Consider the following 25020-nt stretch of genomic DNA (forward strand, 5'->3'; position numbering starts at 1 on the left):
GAGGGGGGGGGGGCGCCATAATAACATTGCGTTTGCTCAGAGTTTAGACCAGGTAGGGGGTGAGGATTGGGGGATGGGGGGGTTGTCCATTGTTCCACGGTTTCGGTAGAGAGTCTCCGGGTGGTGGGGGAGGGGGGGTCGTCGCCGGGTGGGGGAGGGAGGGGTGAGGGGGGGTCGTCGCCGGGTGGGGGAGGGAGGGTAACGACCTTTGGTCGTGTAAGCCTGTCTAACCTCGCTGCAGCTCCGGGCTTTCATCTCCCCTCCAGACAAGGACAGCAGCACAGAGAAAGTCCACCACAACACCACTTATTCTCCACATCGCACACGTCGGTAGTAAATCCCAGTAAATGTTTGCGTAAGAAATATATCCGTTCTAGCCGAGACCCCCAAAACGTCTGGCTGGACAATCCCCGATGAGACGATCTGCGACGGTCCGCGATCTCTCACTTTCTCCCTTCTGCAGAAAATGTCAAATGTTTATCAACCAACCGCCAAAAAATAAAACATAAAAATCACTCTTCACTTTCCATCCGTCCAGCTCCTAGCAGGAGCGTCTCTCTCCTCTGTCCTCCGCCGCGGAACAAGAAGAGCGCATTGAGCCCAGAAGCCCCAGCCTCCTCTGCATGGATCCTTACAAGAAGCCTTGTTCTGAGCTGAACATCACCTGAACCATCTTAACTGTGATAATTAACTACTACCTTACTAACTGGGTCAATAAATCAACTTTAAAAAGAAAAGAACAGTTCTTTTCAGACGGTTTGACGGTTTGTTTGTAAAGTAGTGTGGAGGTCTTCCTGCTCCGCTGTCTGCCGCCCGTAGTCCTACAAACACCCTGAAGCGAATGTCTCATGTAAGAGCGCCAAATAAATCTTCCTCTTTCCGGAATGTTAACCGATGCGAGCAGTCGTGTGTACGTTATCCTTTCTATCTATATAATATATATATATATTATTATCTATCTGTAAGCTCGCTACCAAGGAAGCTACGCTGGATGCTTGCTGAGGAACTTGGCTGAACTGGAATGGACTTTATTTATTTGTCATTGCTACAGTACAGGTACCAAACAACGAAATTTAGGAGGGGTGTCCAATGACATCTGGACACAAGTGGACTGAGGTGGTCAGGTCAGTGGAACACTTTTTTGGAGACGCATAATACAAGTTTAAACAGCAATGTTTCTCGCTGTCCACTTGCAATCTAATCTCAAAAACACATTCTAAGTGTAACAGGCTCATTGTTCCCCACCCTTCTAACATGTCTAACATTTTCAGTTTTGTATCAATTAATAGACTACTGAAGGAGAAGTGAGAGAGGGAAAAGAGGCAGCCATGAACATTAAGTGGTGTCATATTTGTGGAAAGCAGGATGACTTGGGGATACCGGAGCATCTTGAGGTTAGGCTTAGTTTGGACGGTTAAGTTTAGGCACAGGTATGGAATGGTTAGGGTTAGGTGTCCGTTGTGTTGATGGGATCTAGCCTCTACCCATATCAACAGCCATTTTACAGTCCAAACACAGGTGTAACTGATCAAATGAACTATGGTCCAGACGGTTTATTTAGTGGGTGTATGTCTGTTCCAGCCATTTCAGTGAGCCAGCATGTGGGCCCTGCCCCACTCAAATTTTAAAGGGGACGACCTATTATGCAAAATGCACTTTTACAGTTATGTACCTACATATTTGTCTTTGTTGGGCCTACTAACACACAAACTAGGAAATAAAACTATCCTTTGGTTTTTTGGTAATCTGAATATTTAGAAAACAAGCCTTCCAAACAATCACATTTTAAAGTGTGATATTGTGATGGTTGATTTACTAACCTTACATTTAATGTGTTTAAACAGCAACTTGTCCCTGAGGGGTACTGGCATAATATCTGCTCATATACTCCACTGGAGCGGGGAGGTTTCACGGCCTCTTTAAAGCTCCAACTCAGCACCAGGGAGGAGGTAGAGACATGGCTGGAGGACTTCAAACGGTCATCACAGATGAACATGAGAGTGGCCAAAACGTATCCTGCTACTCAGGATTGTGCACGGCGCAACAGCTACAGAGTAAGATCATTCAAGTAATTTTTAGACAAGAAAAACTAGACAAACACTTGGACTTCTGGAACAATGTGCTTCTGTTCAAATTTAAGCTGAAGCGAATGTGCAAAAGCCGCAGCAGCACCTATACTTCCTGAGGAGATTGAAGAAAATCCAGCTGTCTCCCAGGATCCTGACCAACTTCTACTACTGCACCATTGAGAGCATCCTCACCAACTGCATCACAGTGGGGTACGGCAAATGCAATGTGTCCGACCGGAAGGCCCTACAACGGGTGGTGAAAACCGCCCAGCGTATCATTGACAACAAACTACCTACCATCGAGTCCCTCCAGGCAGCCCGGTGTCGGCGGAGGGCATCAAGCATCATCAAGGATACCTCGCACCCCTGGGGCGCTTGGGTGGCGTAGTGGGTTAAGCGCTGACCATGTAGCCGCAGGGTCCCCGGTTCGATTCCGGCCGGGGACATGTCCTGCATGTCATCCCTCCTCTCTCTCTCACCCATCCTTCCTGTCTAAATCTTCACTGAAACTGTCAATAAAACAATTAAAAATATGAGTGGGACTGCCCCACTCAGAAAAAAAAGGACACCTCGCACCCCAACCACGGCCTGTTTGGTCCCCTACCATGTAAGAGACTCAGGAAGTACAGGATCCTCAGGTCCCGTACCAGCAGGCTACAGAACAGAACTATTCAGGTATTGAGGTTATTTCAGCCAAAGGGGGCAATACCAGTTATGTATATATTGAGAACAAAACCCCCCTCCATAACTGGTATTGCCCCCTTTGGCTGAAATAGTTCAGTGGGGTGTGTGGAGGGGGGTATTGTCAGAGTGATAGCTCTGTGAAAGTAGCTGAGAAATGACATTGGGCTGACATATTATTTCAAGTATTTATTTATTCGCTACCTCTGAATTGATGTCAGATTTCCTTTAAAGTGACTGACGTCACAGTTGTAAACACATTGAGAACGGGTGAAACTGTACGCCTTATCTTGAGTCCCCACCCCGTCTACCGTTATGTTCATCCAAAATAACTTGGCCAGATGAGTGATATTCTCATGTGGTGGAAGACGCATTAGGCCTACTGATGGCACCTCAAAGTCTACTGTGGCGTCTACCGCCTATGCTCATATTCCTTCAGACGAGCTTTGTTTTGATATTTTTTTTCTATGTTGAGGTTGATCAACAGGTAGTGACTGATGATGGAAAAGCCTTCACTAACTTCTACTCTGGTGAGTTTGCTGCTGTCGCGGTTGGACAGTGAAATGGACGGTCCTGTGGGACTGTCTGGATCTATAGGCATACCATGACCAGTTAAGGCAGGGGTGGGCAATTAATTTTCACAATGGGCCACATGAGAAACCGGGACTATTGTGGAGGGCCGGACCAGTAGACTGAACTTAATTCTGCTCAATATTACTTTTATCGCTTTATAAAAAGCATTAAATGATATGGTTTTGACTAGCTGCTACTGGAAAGAATACATGTTATGATAAGGCTATGAAAATGTGGAGTAGGTCAAATATAGAAGAGCAAGAGGACTCATTTAAACACAGGGAAGTAAATGCAGCTATAGTTTTGACCTTTTGCAACATCAGTTTGTGCCTATTATTTATATACAAATCTGCTGACATACACTTGTGATCACTTTCTTTTTCAATAAAACTATATCAATTAGATTCAATTCAATTCAATGTACAATTCACATTTCTCAAAAACAACAAAGTGTCAATTTATATGACGTCTTTCTACAAGACATGCTGGAACCTGCAGTTCTTCTTCTTCTTAGCTAATACAACAGAAATGTACTTCAGTCAATCAATCATGTAACATATTTATCAATCTCTTAACTGTGAATCAATCATGTAACATATTAATCAATCTCTTTTAACTGTGAATCAATCATATTAATCAATCTCTTTTAACTGTGAATCAATCATGTAACATATTAATCAATCTATTTTAACTGAATCAATCATGTAACACATTAAGAGTCCACCAATTCCAAACACCAAACCGATGAATTTCCCCTCAAAAAATGGCTCACTGTTTTTTGCTATTTTGTATAATATCACATAACTTGTCTTGACCGCTCCATCCCTGGATGTGTACAGTTTGGTAAAAAGTCCTTGTTGGGTATGCAGCTTCGCTGGACTTTTATTCTGAAACTTTTTTGGGTGGGACTTTTATTCTGAAACTTTTTTTTTCAGACTTTTATTCTGAAACTTTTTTTTTCCGGACTTTTATTCTGAAACTTTTTTTTCTGACTTTTATTCTTAAACTTTTTTTTCAGACTTTTATTCTTAAACTTTTTTTTTCAGACTTTTATTCTGAAACTGTGTTAGTTAGACTGGCCTGACGTGTGAAATTAGAATGCCAGCAGGTGTTTTCATATAAAATGTCCACCTGTACGTACATAACGTACATAACTCCCCACCTTCCGGTCCCCCTCCTCCTCCTTTGGCGAAAACCTCTGGTAGTCTCCCTGGGCACCACTCTTTCTCGTTCTCCCCCTTCTCTGTTAGTGATGTCTGGAAAGCCTTAAGAGAGCTAGACCCTAGGAAATCGGCAGGTCCTGACAATCTTCCTCCTCTCTTTCTGTGCCTTGCTGCAGATTTCATTGCAGAACCTGTATCACACATTTTCAATTTATCTATTTCTAACAATGTGATGCCAGAGGTCTGGAAAACCGCTTTTGTGCTCCCACTTCTGAAGGGGGGTGACCCAAAATGTTTGAACAACTACAGACCAATTTCAAAGCTTTCTGTCCTAGCCAAGGTCCTTGAGCGACTAATTAACGATCAGATCAAGGACTTCCTAGATTCACACAACATCCTATCGCCCCTTCAGTCTGGCTTTAGGAAGCAGCACAGCACAGTGTCTGCTGCTGTCAAAGTAGTTAATGATATTACTGAGGCTTTGGATAAGAAGAATCACTGTGCTACACTTTTTATCGACTTGTCTAAAGCCTTTGACACCGTCGATCATGCCATCTTATGCCAGCGCCTCTCTGATATTGGGCTGTCCCCTCATGCTGTTGGCTGGTTCACCAACTACCTGTCACAACGGAAACAGTCTGTGCAGTTTGGTGATCTCTCATCCAACTTGCGCACTGTTTCCAATGGGGTGCCACAGGGTTCGGTCTTGGGGCCAACTCTCTTCACCATTTATATCAATGAAAGAGGATTAATCTCTAATGCTGCTGTTCATTTGTATGCGGATGACACAATCTTGTATTGCTTTGCATCCTCTATCAACCGTGCCTTCGAGGCTTTGCAGACTGCCCTTCAGTCCCAGCTGTTTCAGCTCAGACTGGTGTTGAATACAGGGAAGACCAAAGTCATGCATTTTTCCAATAACAAGCGGGTGCCAAGTGCTCTTCCTGACATTGTATCATGTCATTGTATCATGTCAGGGTTCACCTATTGAGCCAAACTACAAATACCTTGGCATTCAACTGGACGACAGCCTCTCTTTTCAATTGCACATAGACAACCTTCTAAAGAAACTGAAATTGAAGCTAAGCTTTTTCTTTAGAAACAAGTACCGGTATTGTTTCTCAGCTGCTGCAAGAAAACGTCTGGTTGCTGCCACCTTTCTGCCTCTCTTGGACTACGGTGATGTCTTGTACATGAATGCCTCTGCTACCTCTCTTCAACATCTGGATGCAGTTTACCATGGCGCGTTAAGGTTTATAACAGGCTGTAAACCCCTAATGCATCACTGTGTGCTATACTCTCTGGTTAACTGGTCATCTCTCTCTATCCACCGAAACCTTCACTGGTATATTTTCATTTACAAATCCATCCTTGGTCTGCTCCCCTCCTACCTTTCTAACCACCTGTCACGCAAGCAATCCGTCTACGGCCTTCGCACACAGGACATCATCACATACTCCATCCCCTTGGTCCGGACCATGAAAGGCAAAAGGGCGTTCTCATTTGCAGCCCCTACCTCTTGGAATTCTTTACAGCAGAGTCTGAAACTGTCTCATCTGATCCCTCTTTCCAGTTTCAAGCTCTTGCTGAGAGACATACAGTGCGAGTCCATGATTTGTTCTTGCAATTGAGTTGACTTTTGCCCATTGCTGACCCCTCCCTGTCCCTAGCTCTTTAGCTGTCTAGTTTTAGGTTTTGTAGTTTTAGTTTAGTTTTAGATTATCTTAAAGACTGTTTTAGACTAGTTTTAGTTTTAGACTATGTAGTTTTTGTTTAGTTTTAGACTATATTGACAGAAAGTTTTAGATTATCTTAGACTGTTTTAGACTAGTTTTAGTTTTAGACTATGTAGTTTTAGTTTAGTTTTAGACTATGTAGGCCAGGTTTTGTATTGTATTTGTTTGTGGTGGATGTTGTATGCCTGTGAACAGGTCACACTTGAAAATGAGCCCTTGGGGCTCAATGTGTTTTTTACCTGTATAAATAAAGGTTAAATTAAAAAATTAAAATAAATAAAAGCTGTAACTGACTAGTGAGCCTGCATCGACCTTAATGCTATTGAAGTGCAAGAAGATTACATTTGTAATACATTTGGCATGACAGTTCCAGAACGCGAACCGGATCGGTTCCGTCTAGTCCTAGATTCCATTAAGAATACCCGAAATGCTATTTCACCATGCCCTCATGTTAAGATAAATCAGCTTGCGAGGAGTTTACGCACATGCCAATGTTTGTAGAATCTGTCTCATTAACGATGCATGTGAACATTAGACATTGATCGTAAACTCTGTGATAACCTGGTCAAAATGATGTTGTTTTGTTTTAACAGAAAATGAGAATAGAGAATCAACAGAAGTTAATTAACACACTGCAAATTCTGACCAATCACTAAACTGGTAGCAAGTGTGGCCTTATTCAGAACCACAGCAGACCACTACTGACAATCTCTCTGTGGCGTGTGTGCGCATGTGTACTGAGATTACTTAAACACACGTGTTGTTATGCTTTTGCCCAACACACAACACAGTTTTGGACGTGCAGTGAGTAAAAGAACAGCGCATTTGTTCGGTACACAAACCCAACCGAAGGACCAGTACCGAAAAACCTTCGAATACGTGTACCGTTACACCCCTATTGTCTACGTATGCAAGCTTTTTATGCCAGTTCTACGTAAGGCTTTATAAAAGAGGCCCCATGAGTCCAGCCTCAGATATGTTCTGATGAATCCAGATGGTCTCCTGACTACCATTGACCTGACTAACATTAACACACAGATTATGTGTGCCTTCTCTTCCCATAGAATTCCAGGATGTGAATGTGATGGTGATTTTGGGTTTTGGCTTTTTGGCCACATTCCTAGTGAGGTACGGCTTCAGTGGCGTTGGGTTCAACCTCCTGGTGTCAGCCATGGCCATTCAGTGGGCTGTTCTCTTGAATGGAGTTGAGTCTTGGTATCACAGAGGAAGGATCACTATAAACATGAGAAGGTATGTAGCAGCAAGGCCGGTGGTGGCTATGGGAAGCGCTAAATAGATAGACATAGTACAGTATATGGACCTATAGTAAATACAAATATGTGACAGCTGCTGGTGAAAGGGGTAACAAGCTGGCAGCCGATTTAATGTTCAGACTTTAATTTTTTTAAATGTAAATACAGACTTTTATTTTTTTATGTAAATACAATTCAGCGTTGTTGAAAATCAATGACACACTCACTAGACAACTAACACAGCTTGTTTTGTGAGCCTGCTAACAATGTGAAGTAGTGTTATAGTTAACTAGGTAGCAGTGGGGATTACTCACCGAATCCATTGCATTGAAATATTTAGTCTTGACTAGCGAGTGTGTGTTGTGATTTTCAACAACTTGGAAATGTATTTCCTTTTTCTAAATAAAAGTCTGAACATTTTGATTGGTTGCCTACTTGTTCCCCCTTTCACCAGCCGCTGTCACATATGACATTAAACATTCGAACACAATCCCGGAATATCAAGAATATGGGTGGGCAAGATGCATGTTTGGGTGGGCTGAGCCCATCACTTCCCATATCCACCGCCGGCCTTGCATTTAGATAATCTCCATTTATAGAAACATTTTGCCTGTGATTGTTGGGTAAGATGTCATATCACAATTTACTGTTCAGCATACCAGGAGGGATGTTGAAAGATGACCAACATATTGAGCCCCCCTCCTGTGTTTTGGTTCAGCTTGGTTGCTGCAGAGATGTGCGTAGCCTCCGGCCTCATTTCCATGGGTGCTATCCTTGGGAAAACCAACCCTGTCCAACTCCTTCTCATCGCCCTTCTAGAGGTGGCAGGGTTTGTGTTGAATGGCTGGCTACTCCAGACCTTCCTGAAGGTAAGCCAGTAGCCTACTAAACTATGATGATGACTATGTGCTTGTAGACTATAGGCCCACTGATAAATTCCAGTGGTGTATTTGTTTTTAGTAGGATGGTGTAAGAAAAGGAAGGACAGTCAACAACGTCTGGGTTTTAGGAATCCTTTACTTCTGTAACAGTACATGCAGGAACAGCCACTAAACAGTCTCATGCTGCTGTCTACATGCAGGTAGAGCCACTAAACAGTCTCATGCTGCTTCACGTCTTTGGGGCCTTTTTTGGCCTGATGATGTCATGGGTTCTCTACCGACGGGGATCTGAGAAACAGCATGAGAAAGAGAAATTTGACCGCAAGACGGGTCTGTTCTCCGTACTGGGTAGGTAGACCTGAAGTGTCATGTTTATCGTTCCAACAACCACTGGTTTGTTGTGTGACAGGGGGACTGTTATCCCTTTAAATCACTGTCAATTGAGCAGGACAATAAGCCTCTCTGTTACCACTGCACGTCTCCAATCCTGAAATACTAAAACAAGTCATATGATTTCAATGTTTGTCTTCAGCATCAGAGTCTCAATCATTTTGTGTGTTGATTGCTGATTGGTAATGTCTCCGCTGTTGTCCCTCCAGGGACTCTGTTCCTGTGGACGTTCTGGCCCAGTTTTAACTCGGTTCTGGTGGACCATACTCACCAGGGGACGAAACTGAGCTTTGTCGTCAGCACCTACCTAGCCCTGGCTGTCAGTGCTGTCACAGCTGCTGCTGTCTCTGTGCTCCTCAGCCCCAAGGGGAAACTCAACCTGGTAAAGATGACCTCCGGTGTTTTTTTGTAATGGCTGAGGTCACCAATAGGTGGAAGAATTTCCCAGATGAGACAAAGTTGTCTTATCTCAATCCACGAATCATTGTTTGACAATAAAGATTGATGAACAGTTGGTATTCATAAGATGTGAGATACATGGAGATAATAAGAATAATACCAAATAAAGAGGACGAGTGTATATCATGAGTGCATATGAAATACTGTATCTCCTTCCCTCTCTCAGTTTCATATCCAGGGCTCTACTCTTGCTAGTGGTGTTGCCATCGGGGTTGCCATGTCAGTCGTACGTTCACCCTGGGTAGCTATGATGACAATTGGATTAGCGGCAGCACTGATATCAATCCTGGGATTCTGCTACATTAAGGTAAGTGTCAACTAATACATTAATTTCTCTTGTCATGATTTTGGTAAATGCTTACCAAAATGATCAAATGATTGTCTATTACAGTGTCTTAACTTCCCTTATTTCTTATCCCCGGCATATTTCTTCAGCCCCTCATGCTGTTAGCATTTGACTGCCATGACACCTGTGGCGTCCTCAGCATCCATGGACTTCCTGGGATGCTGGGATGGCTCGCTCACCTCGTTCTACAAGTCTCCGACTCTGATGATGTCACAATGTAGGTAGCATATCACAATCTCGACTAAATAGTTGAAAGGATGGAACATAGGATAGGATAAGGGGCATTAAATATTGAACAGTCACAACACTCCGCCGACACCAGGCTGCCTGGAGGGACTCAATGGTAGGGAGTTTGGTGCCAAAGATATGCTGGGCAGTTTTCACCACCCGTTGCAGGGCCTTCCGGTCGGACACAGTGCAGTTACCATACCACACTGTGATGCAGTTGGTGAGGATGCTCTTAATGGTGCAGCGGTAGAAGTTGGTCAGGATCCTGGGAGACAGGGGCACGTGTCTGAGGCACGCGGGTGTTCAGGGTCAGGGTGGAGGAGGAGTGGTTGTCCAACTTGACAAGCTGTGGTCTATTAGTTGGGAAGTCTAGGATCCAGTTGGCGGTGCTATTGTTCACAATAGTGTGTGTCATCTTTTCAGGGCTGTCCGGTTTGCTGTGTTCCACATTGGCACCATCCTCATCACACTCAGTCTCAGTATGGCTCTGGGTATCCTCACAGGTGAGTCACTTCTAGAGCTGGTCAGTTTCTAGGTGTTAGTGGACTGTGAAATACTTCCACTGGTCTGTCTGCAGCAGTTGTGTCCCTGGATACTCTATTAGAGAATGAATTTCCTTCCTCCTAAGGACTCTTACTGAAGTGCAGTTTCTGGAGGCCCCCCCAGGACAATAAATGTTTCGATGACCAGGCTTTCTGGGAGGTGAGTAATCAATGGTGATGATACATTCTATCATAATTTGTATCAAGACCTTAGTAGGTATAGAGAGATGTATGCAGTGATAGGTGAGAATAATACACAATAGTATTCACATTGCAAGTAGTGTGGCAACTCAAAGAAAACATTAAAATGCAATATACTTTGCAATGAATGTGTGCCTCTGTGTAAGCAGTCTGTAACCAAGGTTTGAACAATTCAGTTTTTTTTTGTATACATTATTCTTTACAGTTTCCCCACCTAGCAGTACACAAGTGACGGAGCAGAAAGAGGAGAATGAGTCTCAGAGTGCACCAAGCAGCACGGTGTCCTTTTGACCAAACGATATATCTCACAAATACATATTTAAACAAAATAATGTATTTATATTTTGTAGTAGGCCTATAGACGTTTACTTAGTATCCTAGAGTAGTAGTTAGTTTTTTGTATGAGTGAAGAACAGAACATGCTGATTTGTCGGTGCCGTAAATAAAAATGCTTCAAACTCCTGTGTATTGTAAATTGTCTGTTTAATGCTGCCATGGTTGCCACAAATGACCTCATGGTTTGGTTAAGTAAATGTATAAGCATTGCAGTCAAATACATACTCAAAGTAGAGACATGGTTGTAAGTGCTTTGAAACCTAGAGCAATACAACACCTCATATGATCTCAATCCCACACCAGAATAACAGCTTGATTTATAAACCTTCAACTTGAAAATTGTATGACTGCACAAAAACATGGTATTTCAGGAAAAATAGAAAAACAAATTGCATACTTTATGGTTACATTACCTCAGTAAATGTAAGAAAAATTTTACAGTATAATCAGAGATCACCTCTCCCAAAGATATTTGTCTTGTTTCCCTCCTGTTTGAACCTCAAGAAGTTATATTTCCCTCAACACAGAAAGCAAAACATATCTCATTAGGAGTGCACAAGTGGGTATGGTAAAACATTCAGAACAGTCTGTAAGGTTTCCAAGATACACAGGGTAAGGTTTTAAGTCGTAACAATGGATCTTATTTATAAGAATTAAAAAGAAAATAACATTGCATTGAGATGATGAATAGCAAATTATGCTTATTATATTGAGAAATGTGCTTTTGTGCAGCAAGAAACAAACTATTTATAAATTAAACATAATCTAAAAGCTAGAAAAACAAAGAAACAAATGTCATGATATAAAGTGAATATTTTGTAACATTTGAAAGAAGGTAGTGTTTTGACAGACCAAAGCGTACACTATTGTCCCATACAACATTGAGAACAGATAGTATAACAGTTGACAAATGCATGGAGAGAATCTACTATTGCCACAAGTCCTCAGTGCGTCCAAACTTAAACACCAAGCCCCTGGAGAAGAGAGATAAGATATTAGAAGGTTGTGTTTTCAAAATATACAGTATAAACATGGGTTGACTGTAATAATGTAAGGAGAATGCCAACATGAAGTCTCTATACTTACCCAAAGAAAATGAAAGCATTTTGGAAGAAAACTGCAATACCTGGATACACAACAGGCTTGTCTGTGAAAAGAAATGACCATACGGATCTCATTACACAACAAAACAATGGATATAGCACATGCACATACAAACACTCTTAACAAGGATATGTGCTATGTGCTTGTTAGATATACTCCAAGCATGTGACATGAACTTAGTATATACATTACAATAAGACTATAAAACCAAACATTATACTGAATCTTAATCGTCCTGAAAAATGTTTCTCAAAGTTGCTGAGTGTCAGTGAATTACAATGTATGAAACCATGCTGGATAAGCCTGAGGACTTACGGGGCACGACAAAGCCTCCAAACAGGATCCACATGGAGGCAATGAGGGAGCCGAATGCCAGCATGAACCCAATGAAGAGCCACACGCGAGCTCCTGCAGGACATGAAACAGAAGGGTGTTACAGTATAGGGTCTGTAGCTTTTCTCTGTGTGTGTGTGTGTGTGTGTGTGTGTGTGTGTGTGTGTTACAAATGGACTGAGACTTATATAGCGCCTTATTCCAAAGCGCTTTACAATGGCCTCTCATTCACCCATTCACACACACATTCACACACCAATGGCGGCCATGCAAGCTACCATGCAAGGTGCCGGCCCACTCATTAGGAGCAATTTGGGGTTGTGTCTTGCCCAAGGACACTTCGACATGTGGCCGGTCGGGGCTCGAACCGCCAATCTGCCAACTTTGCGATCATTAGACGCCGACTCTACCTCCTGCGCCGCAGCCGCCCGTTTTCTTAATGCCCTGAGAATTGGCCATGTCCTTGAATTTGTAAAGTAGAAATTCCACCCCTGTTACAACAAGAGTAAACTGCCTAAACTTGTAACTTGCCACAAGAATCAGTGATGGGTGGGGTCAATACATCTTTTGTCCTTTGCGTCAACCACACCAGAAAGTAACACCGCTCAGAGCTATATAGAGTTGGATTTGATGACACAATAGCCCTATTCGCAAAGGACTAGTATTATCTGGAGATCTCATGTAATTTAGAAATTACTCTCCCACGTCTGTGTTTCGTGTGGCGCATTTGCACGGGGTAAGCAAAGTCTATGTTTTACTTGAATTTGCTGACATTCTCCCCCGGATATGATGCTGTGGCTTTGTGTAACATCCGCTTCATGAACAACAAGCCCAATTGCTGCTAAGAAGAAGAACAGGCGTTGGACGCGTGAAGAATTTCCATCACAGCCTCCATTGTTCTCTGTTCACGTGTTTGATGTAGTAAATCTTGGCCTTGTTTTCCTTCTTTCTTCTCTCTGTGGCCACTCCAGGGCTCCATAGTTCTTGAACACATGGCAGAAAAAAAGTGGCGGAGGCAACAAAAACACCCCAAATCACTGACATGCTAATTCGCACAGGATTAGTATTATCACAGTATCTCTGTGACCGCTGAAATATGATAGGTAATTTGGGGTGGAATTTCTACTTTACAAATCAAGGACATGGCCGATTCTCACAGGATTAAGAAAACGACCTCAGTAATTATTACAAATGACCAGAGGTCCCCAGATAATACTAGCATGTGCGAATAGGGCTAATGTTGTTTTGCCAAACAAACAATGGGCAAATGGCATGTCTTATTAAGCCTGACAAATATCAAACACATCTTTTTAGTTTCTTAGATGAATCGTCAAACACATACCCGTCTGTCCAATACAACCTTCACTGTAGCTGTCCCCTCTGACTTGGCCATTTGAGACAGCATTTATCCTAGAGAGGTCAAAAAAGAGAGAGACGTTAAAGAAAGACCTCTCAGAACTACTGCTACTGAGGACACACCGATAACAGGTTGGGCCTTACATGAGGAAAGCGACTGTAGCAATGACTCCACAAGTGTGATAGGCGTGATGGAAGGTGGCCTCATCTGGATATATGACAGCTGCATCAATGATGATCCACCAACCAGTGAAAAACTGCAAGAACAAGGAGAAGTTTGAATTGATGTTTAAGAGTGTCAAGTTTTCTATTTAGTTTTAGCTAAATAATAGACTAGATTAGATTGGATTCAATGTAATTGTCATTGCGAGTACAAATGCTAGACAACAAAATGCAGTTAAGCATCTAACCAGAAGTGCAAATAGTGATATAAGAACATGATATAAAAGACAGTGATAGGTACAGTAAGGCATGTATGGTAGTTTAGAGGTATATAGTTAGGAGCAATGGACAGTTGAGGTGGCTTATGTACAGCATGTAATGTGCAGATGTATGAAAGAATCTATATCAAAGAGGAATGCAATTTGCAATGGTAGTATTGTAAACAAGGTAGTATTGTAAACATCAGTAGTTAAAGAGTGATCACATTGACCAGGGATGTGCAACCAGCAGTCATGCAAAGGCTAAATTGGATTGGCTAAATATCATGTCCCTCTTCATGATAATGTCAAATGTAATGGTACACACCAGGACTCCAGCAGCTATAGATGCAATGGTGTTTCTTTTCTCGCCCCAGTCTACATTGCACTCGCAGTCTCCGCACCGGATTCCATCCAGAAACCCTGACATGATGGCTCTGAGCTGCAACGTTCATGAAACAGGAGCAGGGTTAGAATATTAGAATCCTAGGAATGAAATGGACATGCCCCTGCATGGTAGCTGATTACTGTGAATGTATATGCCTATGTACCATATGCCTATGTATACAACATTATTAGAAATAAATGGATTTTACACACTTTCAACCAACCCATTGACACGTTCTAAAATCTGGATATTTAGATGTCTGAGAGATTAGACCAGAGAGAGGGGTGCCAAGCACCTAATCCTTCCAGTAAAGTGATGCATTGAACTTCCTGGTTCAAGTCAAGGAATATTACATTATTTGGTTAAAATATCGATGGCATCAACTCAGACTCATGAAAAGGGGTTTATAATAATAAAATAAAATAAAATAAATTGCAGTACGAAACAAGAAACAATTGTTTTTAGCATTTACAATGACAATAACCATTGCAATCGTTGCTACTCAGTATCACTAACCTTCTAATGCTAAAGATGCAATTGCCTAAGTCTCTGTGACCCATTTATACCCATCCAGATTGTGTGAAGTTGAGACGGACTGCGCAAACATAGTGCAGTTTCAGTGCTCTTCAACAAAATCCCTTGTACAAAAATAATCAACTACCGTCGCTTACGCAGTTTTCAAAGGAAATTAACATCAAAGAATTTAATCATGACAATAAATTACGAATGTGAAAACGGCTGGCTGAATAGTACAACAATAACTTTGTGCTGCGCTATCGCACTGTGAGTTTATTATAACCTATTGTTCATGGATTTTGTTAGCAAAAAGCCCTTCCTTGAGGTTGCTTCGTATTGCGCCCCAACGCAAAATATACATACATTCGAATGACAATAATATTACCTAGACAACAATTAAAAACAAATATGACAGTAATGTTGTCATATAATTATAATCAGCGTTGACATTACCTTGACTTGTAGGTTTTGGTGTTGGACCTCCCAGACTCTGTTCACCACTCCGCTTCCGAAACAGCTTGCCTTGCACATGCGCAGTGGATCCACACCCAGTATCAGTGCATCCACACCCCGACTCAGCATGCCAGAAGCAGTTGCGCATTTAGTAGGTCTTCTGCACACAACTTCAACTAAAGAAGTTGCTCCCCAATAAGACGTTAAATACATTTGTTAAGAAGCCTTATCCAGCCATTAGGCATATGCCTAGGGGTACACTATTCAGCTATCTCATGTTCAGCAGCGGTAATGGATCACATTTGAAAGATACACATTTGTCATGTATTGCAGAATGTTGGTGGTATATTTTACCCATAAATGTAAGATAATTAAATTGTTAATTGTTACTATTTTGTTTTAGGTCATATGAGATCTTGTGTCTTATAACATGCCCTCTTTCTTCTCCGACATCTCTCTAGTCAATGGAATGTCCAGTCTCTGGAATTAACAGAGAAATACATACAGTCCAAAATTTTCTTTATTACATCATTTTACAATGTGGTAAATTAAATAGAACAGAAATGTAAAACTAATACCTGAACAGGATCTAACAACGACACACACACACACGCACGCACGCACGCACGCACGCACGCACGCACACACACACACACACACACACACACACACACACACACACACACACACACACACACACACACACACACACACACAATCCAGAAACTTGACAGTGGTCCTCATCAATAACAAAATCAAAAGTGTGTTACAATACATGTGATATAGTTGTTTTTACATTTGTAAGATAAGCTAAATTAAACAGAACAATTAATAGTGTGCAGTTGCTATTGACTGTTAGTGACAGTTTGAATAAAAGGCACACACCATATCTTCAGAAAAGAGGGCAACTAGGGGACTGAAACCAGATGACTAAAAGACCCCGAGCAACTGCAAAGCCACTGAGATGGAGAGAAAGATGACTCCAAGATACCCAATGTACCCATAGACACCATGCATCCTCTTGGATGGATCTGGGGGAGCAAAAAATACACAATACTCTAAATGACAGAGATATCCATAATGCCAAACTAAGTGTGAACATCTGCATCACTTATGTATATGTTCATACATACAGTATACTGTAGCATATCATACAATTACATTTACAAACATTCCTTTGTGTGTGAAATCAAAATCTCCAATGATCCAACACAGTGAAGTTGAACAACTTTGCAGTACTAAAAGCATTCTACTCTGTGAAGAGAGAGCCTTGGAAGTTTAACCTTTTACTCTAATGCCCTGTGCCCATTTAGTTAATGATTAAACAGATCTGACTCAAGAGTCATATAAGAACATGTGTTATTATATCTCTATGCTTCCACCATTTAGTCACTGTCACTGTCGTTATGGGAGAAGGTCTTACCTCCAGTGTAGTAACCCCAGGCATAGGAGAACCTACTGGTCACCCATATTGCCCCCAGCACAGCAGCAACAGTCTGAGAGATAGAGGGAGGAGTAGTTAGAGAAGAGGACAGGGGACAACACATTGGGAGTGGTGTGAAAGGGAAATACACATACTTGTCTGTCCATTGGAGAAGATGCTGAATCATTGTCAGAGTGTGTTGGGTGTTGGCACTGATTGGTATGTTGGCATGGACCAATAATTAACCACTCAAACATGCCTGCCCTTCTCAAATGTTGGGGCTGCTAGCAAGTCTGCCCTTATCAGATGTGGGTGTTGCTAAAGTGATACTGTAGCATAGCATACATGTAAATTGTGAATGAATTTGAGGCAATTCAATAATGTTGTAAATATTCCCTTTTGAAATATAATTTAGAGGAATTATGAATGGCTGGCACCTTTGAACAACAAGAGTGGTTATAAGTAAATTGTAAAAAGTAATAGCTACCATTAAATCAAGTGAAGGTGTGTGTATGTCTGCTTGAGTGGGTGTGATAATAATGTAAGAATGTGCCAGGTTGTTTATGAATACATACAGGATAGACCAGAGCAGCAATGGTCTGGAACACCAGCCACTGAGGGTACACCTCCAGGGTGTTCTGGTGGGCCCTCTGGATGCAGTTAAAGATCTGGTGCTTGTCGCTGTACATGGCGGGATACTGGAGAGTATAGGAGAAAGACAGTGAGTAAATCTGGAACATGCATAGACAACAAGGCTCTATAACTCTATGGACCGGTTTCACAAACAAGGCTTAAGCCAGACTAAAAAGGATCTTCAATGGAGATTTCCCATTGCAAGTGTGATTTAGACCAGGACTAGGTTTATAGGCCATGCCTGTAAAACCAGCCTATTATGTGACTAGGTGACTGGGTGACTGGGTGAGAGCTAGAGCTCATAAAATCCTGAAAGATGCCACACACCCCAATTCTGGCCTGTTCACCCTGCTGAGGTCAGGGAGACGCCTTTGTAGCCTGAAGGCAAGAACAGAAAGGCTTAAAAATAGTTTCTTCCCCCAGGCCGTCCGCATGCTAAACGCAAGCCATGCAGAAGGACCGCATCACACTTTTAATTTTTTAATTATTATTATAGATTATTTTAATTGGTTCCTTTTGTTACTGTGCTAGGCTACTGCCTTTTTAGAATTGGTCTATTTATTTAGTGCAGGATACTGTTGTTACTGCACAGCACTTTATGTTCAGCACTTTATGTCTCTTATGTCCTGTGTCTTTCATTGTTACTATGGTCTTTTCCTCTCTGGCCCAGTGTTGAGTGACAAGTCCCATTTCATTTCACTGCATGTTTCACTTTGTATGTCTGTGCATGTGACAAATAAAGTACCCTTGAACCCTTGACTGTAAAACTAGGCCTGAACAGTTGAGTCCACAGTAAACATTAATATTGTTGGCATTTAGCAGACACCTTTATCCAAAACAAATACATTTGACTAAGTAAGTCAGTGAATCTCTATCCACCAGTCATAGCAGGAAAAAGTAATTCTGCTCAGGCCAGGGGCCATTGGCAGTCGTCGTGCTACAAGAAGGAAGACTTTGAGATGGTTATGTTATGCCTCCCAAGCTCAAAGCCAAAAGGTTGCTACTTACTTACCTTGACATCATATTTCTTTCTGGCAGAACCAACCTGGATCCCGAGATAAGACAACATGATCCAGCTATAGAGGTATGTTAATATAACATATGCAAAGCTTTGTGGCAACACATCTAGAATCTCCATTTCCCTGGAATGGACTTTTACTGGTTGGACAGAGTGAGTGTCTGCACGTCTATCGAGCCGTTTGGTATCGTACCTATTGTGCAATGTTAAGATTAGGAACGTCAGTAGAGCTGTTGTGTGTGTATTCTCGCGGTACCACCCACTAATCCAGCTGCATTCTCGCGATACAGCCACACATTCAGCGGATCAATGCTTCCGTAAAAGTAAAGAAACACAAACAAATATGTACACACATTTTATTTATTGTTTATGACATTGCTTTATCCACGCAATGCTTTGTTACAGCTCGAACTGATCATCAAATCATCTGGACTGATCATTAATTGAGCATTGACAAACACGATGAAGTCAATATCTGCACATCTGCGCAGTGCCGACGCCAGCCTGACCCTCCTGAGGGGTTAGGGTTAGGGGTGTGGCCTGTGGAGGTGGTAGTGGTCCGTAGTGACGACGGTTAACAACGCAAACAGCTGACATTTTCCTCAGAGGAAGCCAGCCAGCGGTCACAACTCTTTGTGTTTTTACATTTTAAAAAAAAGGCTTTTTCTTCGTTTTGAATTGTCACATTTTGACATAAATAAACAAAACTTTGTTTGTTAAAGAACTTTCTCTTACGAAAAATTCGACTGTTATTCAACCACAGCGTGGATTGTTGACGTGGAAAGCTAAAGTTCAGCTAGCCAACAAGCTAAGGAGGGTAAGTAGCCGACATGAGCGATTGTAAAGTTTACAATGTAACTTACAATGTATCTATTATGGCTATCGTATAAGGAGCGTCAGATGCATTACAACGACAGAGTATGGCTATACGAATAGTTACAACAAATCGATGCAGTTGTTTTAACTGTTCGCTGTTCTGCCTGCTCTGGTCTGGACATTTCCACTAGGCCGCACTTCCGTCAGTTGCGTAATTCAGGCCTGTGCGAGGGTGCAGCGAAACTTTGTTACGCAATATCGGAACTGCTGGTTTATTTTTGAGCTGTGTACAACTGACCTGACCATTTGGTTTGGATATACAATAACGTTAAATACTGTTATCAGGGAAAGACCATAGTCCACAACTGACCACTAATCATATTGCGTTTGTTCCCCACAGATGAAGACTGAAGGAAACAATTCACCTGCCCAAACGGCCCATACCCCTCTGAGTGAGGGAATTACCCTGATCTTTGATCAGGCTATCATATCCAGCTCTGCCTCTCCCCCTTCCCGCTCTCGCTCTAGGAGCAGCCACCACAGCAGTAGCCACTCCACAGGCTCCTTTCGCAGAGCCCAGAGACGTGAGGTCCGCAGGAAACGCCACAGGTCCTCATCATCCAGCAGTAGCAGCTCCTCTCGTAAACACACCAGATCCCGATCACACCCTCGCTGCCACAGAGCCTCCTCCCACTCACGCAGCTGCCGCCGACACCGCCACGGAAATGGCCGCCACTCTCCCCCACGACACTACAGAGCCCGCTCTCGCTCCGACAGCCCCTCCGGAGACAAGTCGTTGCGCCGCAGAGGCCACAGGTCCCGTTCTAGGTCGGTCAGCCCGAGGAGGGTCCACAGAGGTGTGGTGAGCCGGTGCAGGATCTCCAGATCTCCTTCCAGAAGACACGAGACCTACAGAAGCAGATCCAGAACTTCAGGAAGCTCAGTCGTCAGCCAGAGCAGAGATGGTAAGGCTCACCATAGGGAATGCTAATTCTAGGGGGTCCAGAAAAAGGAGAAGAGACGTTCTGGGTAGTCAAATATTGAGGCTTTTATTAAACAGAATTGATTTCTTTTCACGGATGCAGTCGGAATGCATAACCTTTTCGAACACTGTTTAACAGCTTTGTCTGTGGTGCAAACCATCTGTTGTTTTTGGTAATAGGCAATGAATTTACAACAGGGTAAGTATGTTTAGACAAAACAAGGCCTTGAGGACTGACTCATTTACATTTACATTTTTGGCATTTAGCAGAAGCCTTATTCCAAAGCGACTTACAATCAATGACCCAGAGAAATGTTTATAACAGACACAAGGCACAATCAGAGGGGCTGAAATTAATTCTTAACACTTTGCTTAATTCTTAACCCAACAGTTGCCATTGGTGGTGAGAGTTTTTTTTTGTGGCATATTTTTGCAATGTGAACCTAATTTAGTGGTTACTGCCTATATAATGTTTCTCAATATTGTAAAATGATCAGATTCAGAATTAAACATAATTAATGTTAATATGTCTTATTCTCTCCTCTCCCCAGAAAAGAGGGAACTCCACAGTACTGTGAAAGCCAATGCCACCCATGCTCTGAGAGTGGACCAGCTGGACCATCCTGAGAGTGTGAAGCCGATCCTGGAGGAGAGGTTCGCCACACCTGAACCAGAGTCTGTACCAGAGTCTGTACCAGAGTCTGTACCAGAGTCTGTACCAGAATCTGTACCAGAATCTGTACCAGAGTCTGTACCAGAGTCTGAACCAGAGTCTGAGTCAGAGTCTGAGTCAGAGGAATGGGTGAGACCAGAGCCAGTCCCTCAAAAGAGTCCAACACAGGTGGGTGTCCACAGACAAATTGGAACATGTTGAACATATCAACCAGTGTCAGGGTTTAAGGCATCACTGTTAGGAGGGATGGGTGTCATGGGTGGAGTTGTACATTATACGGACCAAAATGAACTGAAAGTTGTCATTCTAACCAGATCACATTTCAGATGCAGAAGAAGATATCGACACAATTTCAGGTAGATGTTTGGGTTCATCACCTAAGTATGTAGTTTACGATGCACAGCAATAGGTAATTGAAAATTAATTAATTGTAGACCAAAAGGTGCATTTGATATTTGTGAGTATGGTATGACAGTATAAAAAAGAATATATTGAATATCGTTTGAAAAATATACAGCCATGAAATCACCTTTTGATTTGATTGAGACCACATCTTTGATATAATTGGCTACTACGGTTATATCCTTTTCTGTATTTTAATGAACATGTAGCGTTAATTTATCAAGCAGTCATATAACACAATAGTTAAGCCTATGAATAGACATCTAGCAATAAGTCTCACACCACAACCACACTACCTAAGCCATGTTGAGTCTCTGGTGTAGGACTGATTCTGTCAATTTGCTTTTCTGTCCCCCTCACACCCCTGAGGCAACACAAATGCTCTGTTTGTATTTATCCCTGTTTTTGTAGATCACATGACAGTGCTCTTCACTCCTCGGCCCCTCGGATTAGGAGAATAAGAGAGCAGTCATGTGACATGGGTGCCGCCATTGCGTTTGCGTGAAAGGTTGTCTAATGAATGTTGTCATGCTCACAATGCCAATACAAGTCAAGTAGTAACAGTAGATAGATATTTGACAGAATGGATTGTTTTATTCTACAACCATACACTAAATTCTCTTACTAAGTTTGTCTTTCAAATCATAGTACCCCACTTCATCAGTTATGCTACTTGCTCCCATTGAATGTAGATCAAATTCACTAACAGTGACACTTACAAAATACTGCATTCCATCTGTAACACTCATACATACAAACTGTACACTCCACATAACAAACAATTGTTTGTTTGCTTCCAGTTGAAATGGGTACGTTGTTATTTAGCCGAGTCTTCCTCCTACTCGCTGAAGAAGCACAGGCGTTGGGACTGCGTTATAGTGACTGTCCCTGACAAGAGAACTTTAAACAGATGAAGAACCCCCTCCCTCCGTCCGTATGCCAAAGATAAGTTGGTACACAAGCCGTGTGCTGGATGGGGTTTGGAAAACTGCGTCTACATCATGCCACTCAGACAGAGAAGGGATCTTTTTCTTTCTATTTTGGGTTAATTTGTTTGGTTTCTAGATCTAACCTTGTAGCACTCATGTAATGGGTTATATGCCCAGCTTTGGACATCACAGTGAAGCAAGTGTGCATGGAGAACTACAGTTTTTTTGTTTTTTAAAATTATGTAGAAAATGAAAGGCTGCAGATGGATAGCAACGATGCTGATGCAAGAACAATGTATTGATAGTTGTGCTTGTGTTAAGTCAGACTAGGGAGAGCCTGGCATATGTTCTACAGACTGCTTCAGCTCAGCTGATCTGTGGTGTTGTACTCTATTCTAAATGAGTCTCTTTGTCTTGTTTCTCTGCAGCAGGACATTATGATGGAGCCTGAGGATGCCGAAAGCTCAAAGATGTCCCCCATGAGAAAAACCATCTCATTCACTATTAACGTGAGTGCCCCCAAGTGAGAAAAGTGTGTTGTGAACATGGTCGTTTCTTGAGTTGTATTGGTTTATCCTAATGTGTTCTTTTAATTTCCTCACACAGAATGCAGTGGCCAAGCCAACATCGGTTTTTGTTCCCGTCACCAGTGCAGAGAGTTATGTAACACCCAGCCTTACATCAAGCAGAAGACCGTACGGTCACTGGGTCCCAGTCCGAAAAGTGGACCTCTCTCACACCTCTTCCAAGCGCTCACTTACCGCATCACGCTAGTGTGGACAGATTACATGGACACTGTCAATACTGTAAATAATGTGTACAGGGTGGGGGGGGAGTTGGGGATCGTCTGATTTCATGGTAGATGTTTTCTTTCAGATATTAAGTGGGAAGAACAGAAGAAGAACATTCAGGTGGGACTTTATTATTTGTAGTGTCTACTGCTATTTAGAGATTCATTAAAGAGACTTCTTCAAAAAAATGCCATGTGTCCATTGCCTTGACTGTCCTCAGTGAATCCCTAGTAATAAAGGGATGACAAGTTTATTTAATGAGGTGAGGTTGACCTGGGATAAAAGGCAAGCAGGTCAAGAGTGTCATCTGTGTCCATATGGTCCAGTCTATGAGAAACACTGAGCATAAGGGAAGTGAGTAAAGTTACACCAAATTTAGAGAAAAGAGAAAGTGTGGGGATTTTCTCATCACAGATAATAAAATAATATGAAACAAAAAAAATGTACCACTCTTGAATTACAAATAATAGAGAAAAGGCTACTAGAGGAACAACTACGCAAAAATACTAAAGTTCCTTGTGAGGTAAACGAAGCACTGCTTTCAGGCAACATCTGAAGTGAAAAGTTAATCATTCTGATTCAGATCTCAGTCATTGAGCCATTTGCCGGAGCAATCATACTGTATGGAAAGCTGTAATTTAATTGAAACCCATTAGATACAGTATCTCTGCTTTTCCAAAATACAGATTATGTAGTGTTGATTGCAGGCCTGTACCATGACTGAATTTCCCATGGAGTGCTATATTACCGGTATATATTATAGCGAGATATTTTCTGCCTGCAGCATTAAGCCTACAACTCCTCTGGCTGGTTGGATCTGGGTGTTCAGTCAGGCTGGGGGATGGTGAATCATACTGGACTGTTCTTACTGTATATCATTTAGTTTATGTCTATTTTATTTTATTAGATTATTCAATTGTCACTTCATTTTGTTATTCGTGGTGTGAGCTGCTGTAACATCTTCATTTCAATAAAGTACCTATCTGTCTAGAAATACAGGTGTCCATCAGCACTGGAGAATAGCAGTAGTATGCAGATGTACATAGTCAGCTGCACTGCACATGTGGACCACATAGTGTCAGGGTTGCACCGTAGAACAACGCGAGAAGAACATCCTGGTCCTTCTAAATTACAGATTAATTAGTGACTCATGAATACTGGTTGAGCCCCACCTTTCAAAACAACTGATCACATGTGTATTGTGAAATTAGAGAAATCGTTAATACCAAGTAGACAAACTGGGAGACTGGCTATTTCATGTCACCAGTTGTAGCCTACTTTGTTGTGCAATTCCACCAAATTGTATATCCCATGCTTTAAATGTGTGAGACATGTCTTTACCACTTGTTAGATAAGCGACCTGCAGCCCCTCAACAGTGGAGCAACAAGACTACCTCATGTTCAGTGGTTTTAATTAGTGATTTACTAAGATCCCAGACTCAGATTTCACAGCATAATAAACTAGCCATACATCATCCAGAAGTCACAGCCACAGTCAGAACAGTGCTTGTGAACGTGGGGCTTTGGCAGGTGCACTGACAACCACCTTTGTTGAGGGATAGAAAACTCAGTTGAGAGCCAAATGTCTGCTAACACATGACTGCGCTTCTTTGAACATGTTCTTTCCTGAGTAACCTGATACAACCCAAAGTGCCATTCTGCTGTATAACTGGCTAGAAGTCTGCTACTTTTCTTCAGCTATATGCTTCTTACTCGAGAGACCCACTAAGCCAATTAATCGGCCTTTATTTTGACAAGATCTTGGCATATGATTAAAATTCACTGATTAATCGCCTACAATTGTGATATGCAACATTTAGAGGAGCCATAAATGATCATGCAATCCCAAGGCTTTATAAAATCCGACATCCCTGTCTCATGCATGTTACATCACACCTTACCGTAGCAGTCTTCATGTCTCCATGA

General features: G+C 42.1%; 4 protein-coding genes across 10 annotated transcripts; 2 read left to right on the forward strand and 2 right to left on the reverse strand.

Annotated features, from left to right (window-relative positions):
• Nucleotides 1–1994: 1994 nt before the first annotated feature.
• Nucleotides 1995–10784, forward strand: rhd (Rh blood group, D antigen; the record flags this gene model as incomplete). The annotated part of the gene is made up of 11 exons (XM_080523110.1): nt 1995–2054; nt 3190–3280; nt 7287–7473; nt 8194–8344; nt 8557–8704; nt 8956–9128; nt 9372–9512; nt 9641–9768; nt 10203–10282; nt 10408–10481; nt 10728–10784. The coding sequence occupies 11 exons, from the start codon at nt 1995–1997 to the stop codon at nt 10752–10754; spliced, it is 1260 nt and encodes a 419-aa protein (XP_080379236.1). The 3' UTR covers nt 10755–10784.
• Nucleotides 10785–10994: 210 nt separating this feature from the next.
• On the reverse strand, nt 10995–15492 carry tmem50a (transmembrane protein 50A). Its single transcript, XM_080543538.1, has 7 exons — nt 15428–15492; nt 14399–14512; nt 13796–13908; nt 13638–13705; nt 12278–12370; nt 11945–12005; nt 10995–11832 (listed from the first exon to the last, which is right to left on the reverse strand). Exons 2-7 carry the CDS (start codon nt 14498–14500, stop codon nt 11787–11789), a joined length of 483 nt encoding a protein of 160 aa, XP_080399664.1. The 5' UTR covers nt 14501–14512; nt 15428–15492; the 3' UTR covers nt 10995–11786.
• A 437-nt stretch (nt 15493–15929) lies between these two features.
• Nucleotides 15930–18693, reverse strand: mgst3b (microsomal glutathione S-transferase 3b). Its single transcript, XM_080539626.1, has 4 exons — nt 18496–18693; nt 17426–17548; nt 16851–16923; nt 15930–16458 (listed from the first exon to the last, which is right to left on the reverse strand). The coding sequence occupies exons 1-4, from the start codon at nt 18619–18621 to the stop codon at nt 16358–16360; spliced, it is 423 nt and encodes a 140-aa protein (XP_080395752.1). The 5' UTR covers nt 18622–18693; the 3' UTR covers nt 15930–16357.
• Nucleotides 18694–19103: 410 nt separating this feature from the next.
• Nucleotides 19104–23213, forward strand: rsrp1 (arginine/serine-rich protein 1). 7 transcript variants are annotated; one of them, XR_013937985.1, is made up of 7 exons: nt 19104–19318; nt 19718–20282; nt 20851–21140; nt 21287–21328; nt 21786–21882; nt 22175–22812; nt 22910–22978. XR_013937985.1 is itself a non-coding variant. In XM_080550363.1 (5 exons), exons 2-5 carry the CDS (start codon nt 19718–19720, stop codon nt 23075–23077), a joined length of 1104 nt encoding a protein of 367 aa, XP_080406489.1. In that variant the 5' UTR covers nt 19104–19318; the 3' UTR covers nt 23078–23213. The 7 variants fall into 7 exon arrangements, 1 of the variants encoding a protein (XP_080406489.1); XR_013937983.1 differs by having other exon boundaries at nt 21287–21882; XR_013937984.1 differs by having other exon boundaries at nt 21786–22812.
• Nucleotides 23214–25020: the final 1807 nt, after the last annotated feature.

This window comes from Nansenia antarctica (genome assembly GCF_963989245.1).
Source record: "Nansenia antarctica genome assembly, chromosome: 1".
Classification (NCBI taxonomy): Eukaryota; Metazoa; Chordata; class Actinopteri; order Argentiniformes; family Microstomatidae; genus Nansenia; species Nansenia antarctica.

Bases quoted from the DNA above. Each gene is read 5' to 3' on its own strand.
- mgst3b (XM_080539626.1), bottom strand. From the start codon at position 18,621: ATGGAGATTCTAGATGTGTTGCCACAAAGCTTTGCATATGTTATATTA. The intron at 17,549-18,495 runs GTAAGTAAGTAG...TATACTCTCCAG, and splicing joins GAAAGAAATATGATGTCAAG to TATCCCGCCATGTACAGCGA. The intron at 16,459-16,850 runs GTAAGACCTTCT...TTGCTCCCCCAG, and splicing joins CTGGGGTTACTACACTGGAG to ATCCATCCAAGAGGATGCAT.
- tmem50a (XM_080543538.1), bottom strand. From the start codon at position 14,500: ATGTCAGGGTTTCTGGATGGAATCCGGTGCGGAGACTGCGAGTGCAAT. The intron at 12,006-12,277 runs GTAAGTCCTCAG...TTCTTTTCACAG, and splicing joins TGGAGGCTTTGTCGTGCCCC to ACAAGCCTGTTGTGTATCCA. The intron at 11,833-11,944 runs GTAAGTATAGAG...TCTCTTCTCCAG, and splicing joins AATGCTTTCATTTTCTTTGG to GGGCTTGGTGTTTAAGTTTG.
- rsrp1 (XM_080550363.1), top strand. From the start codon at position 19,718: ATGAAGACTGAAGGAAACAATTCACCTGCCCAAACGGCCCATACCCCT. The intron at 20,283-20,850 runs GTAAGGCTCACC...TCCTCTCCCCAG, and splicing joins CGTCAGCCAGAGCAGAGATG to AAAAGAGGGAACTCCACAGT. The intron at 22,813-22,909 runs GTGAGTGCCCCC...TTCCTCACACAG, and splicing joins CCATCTCATTCACTATTAAC to AATGCAGTGGCCAAGCCAAC.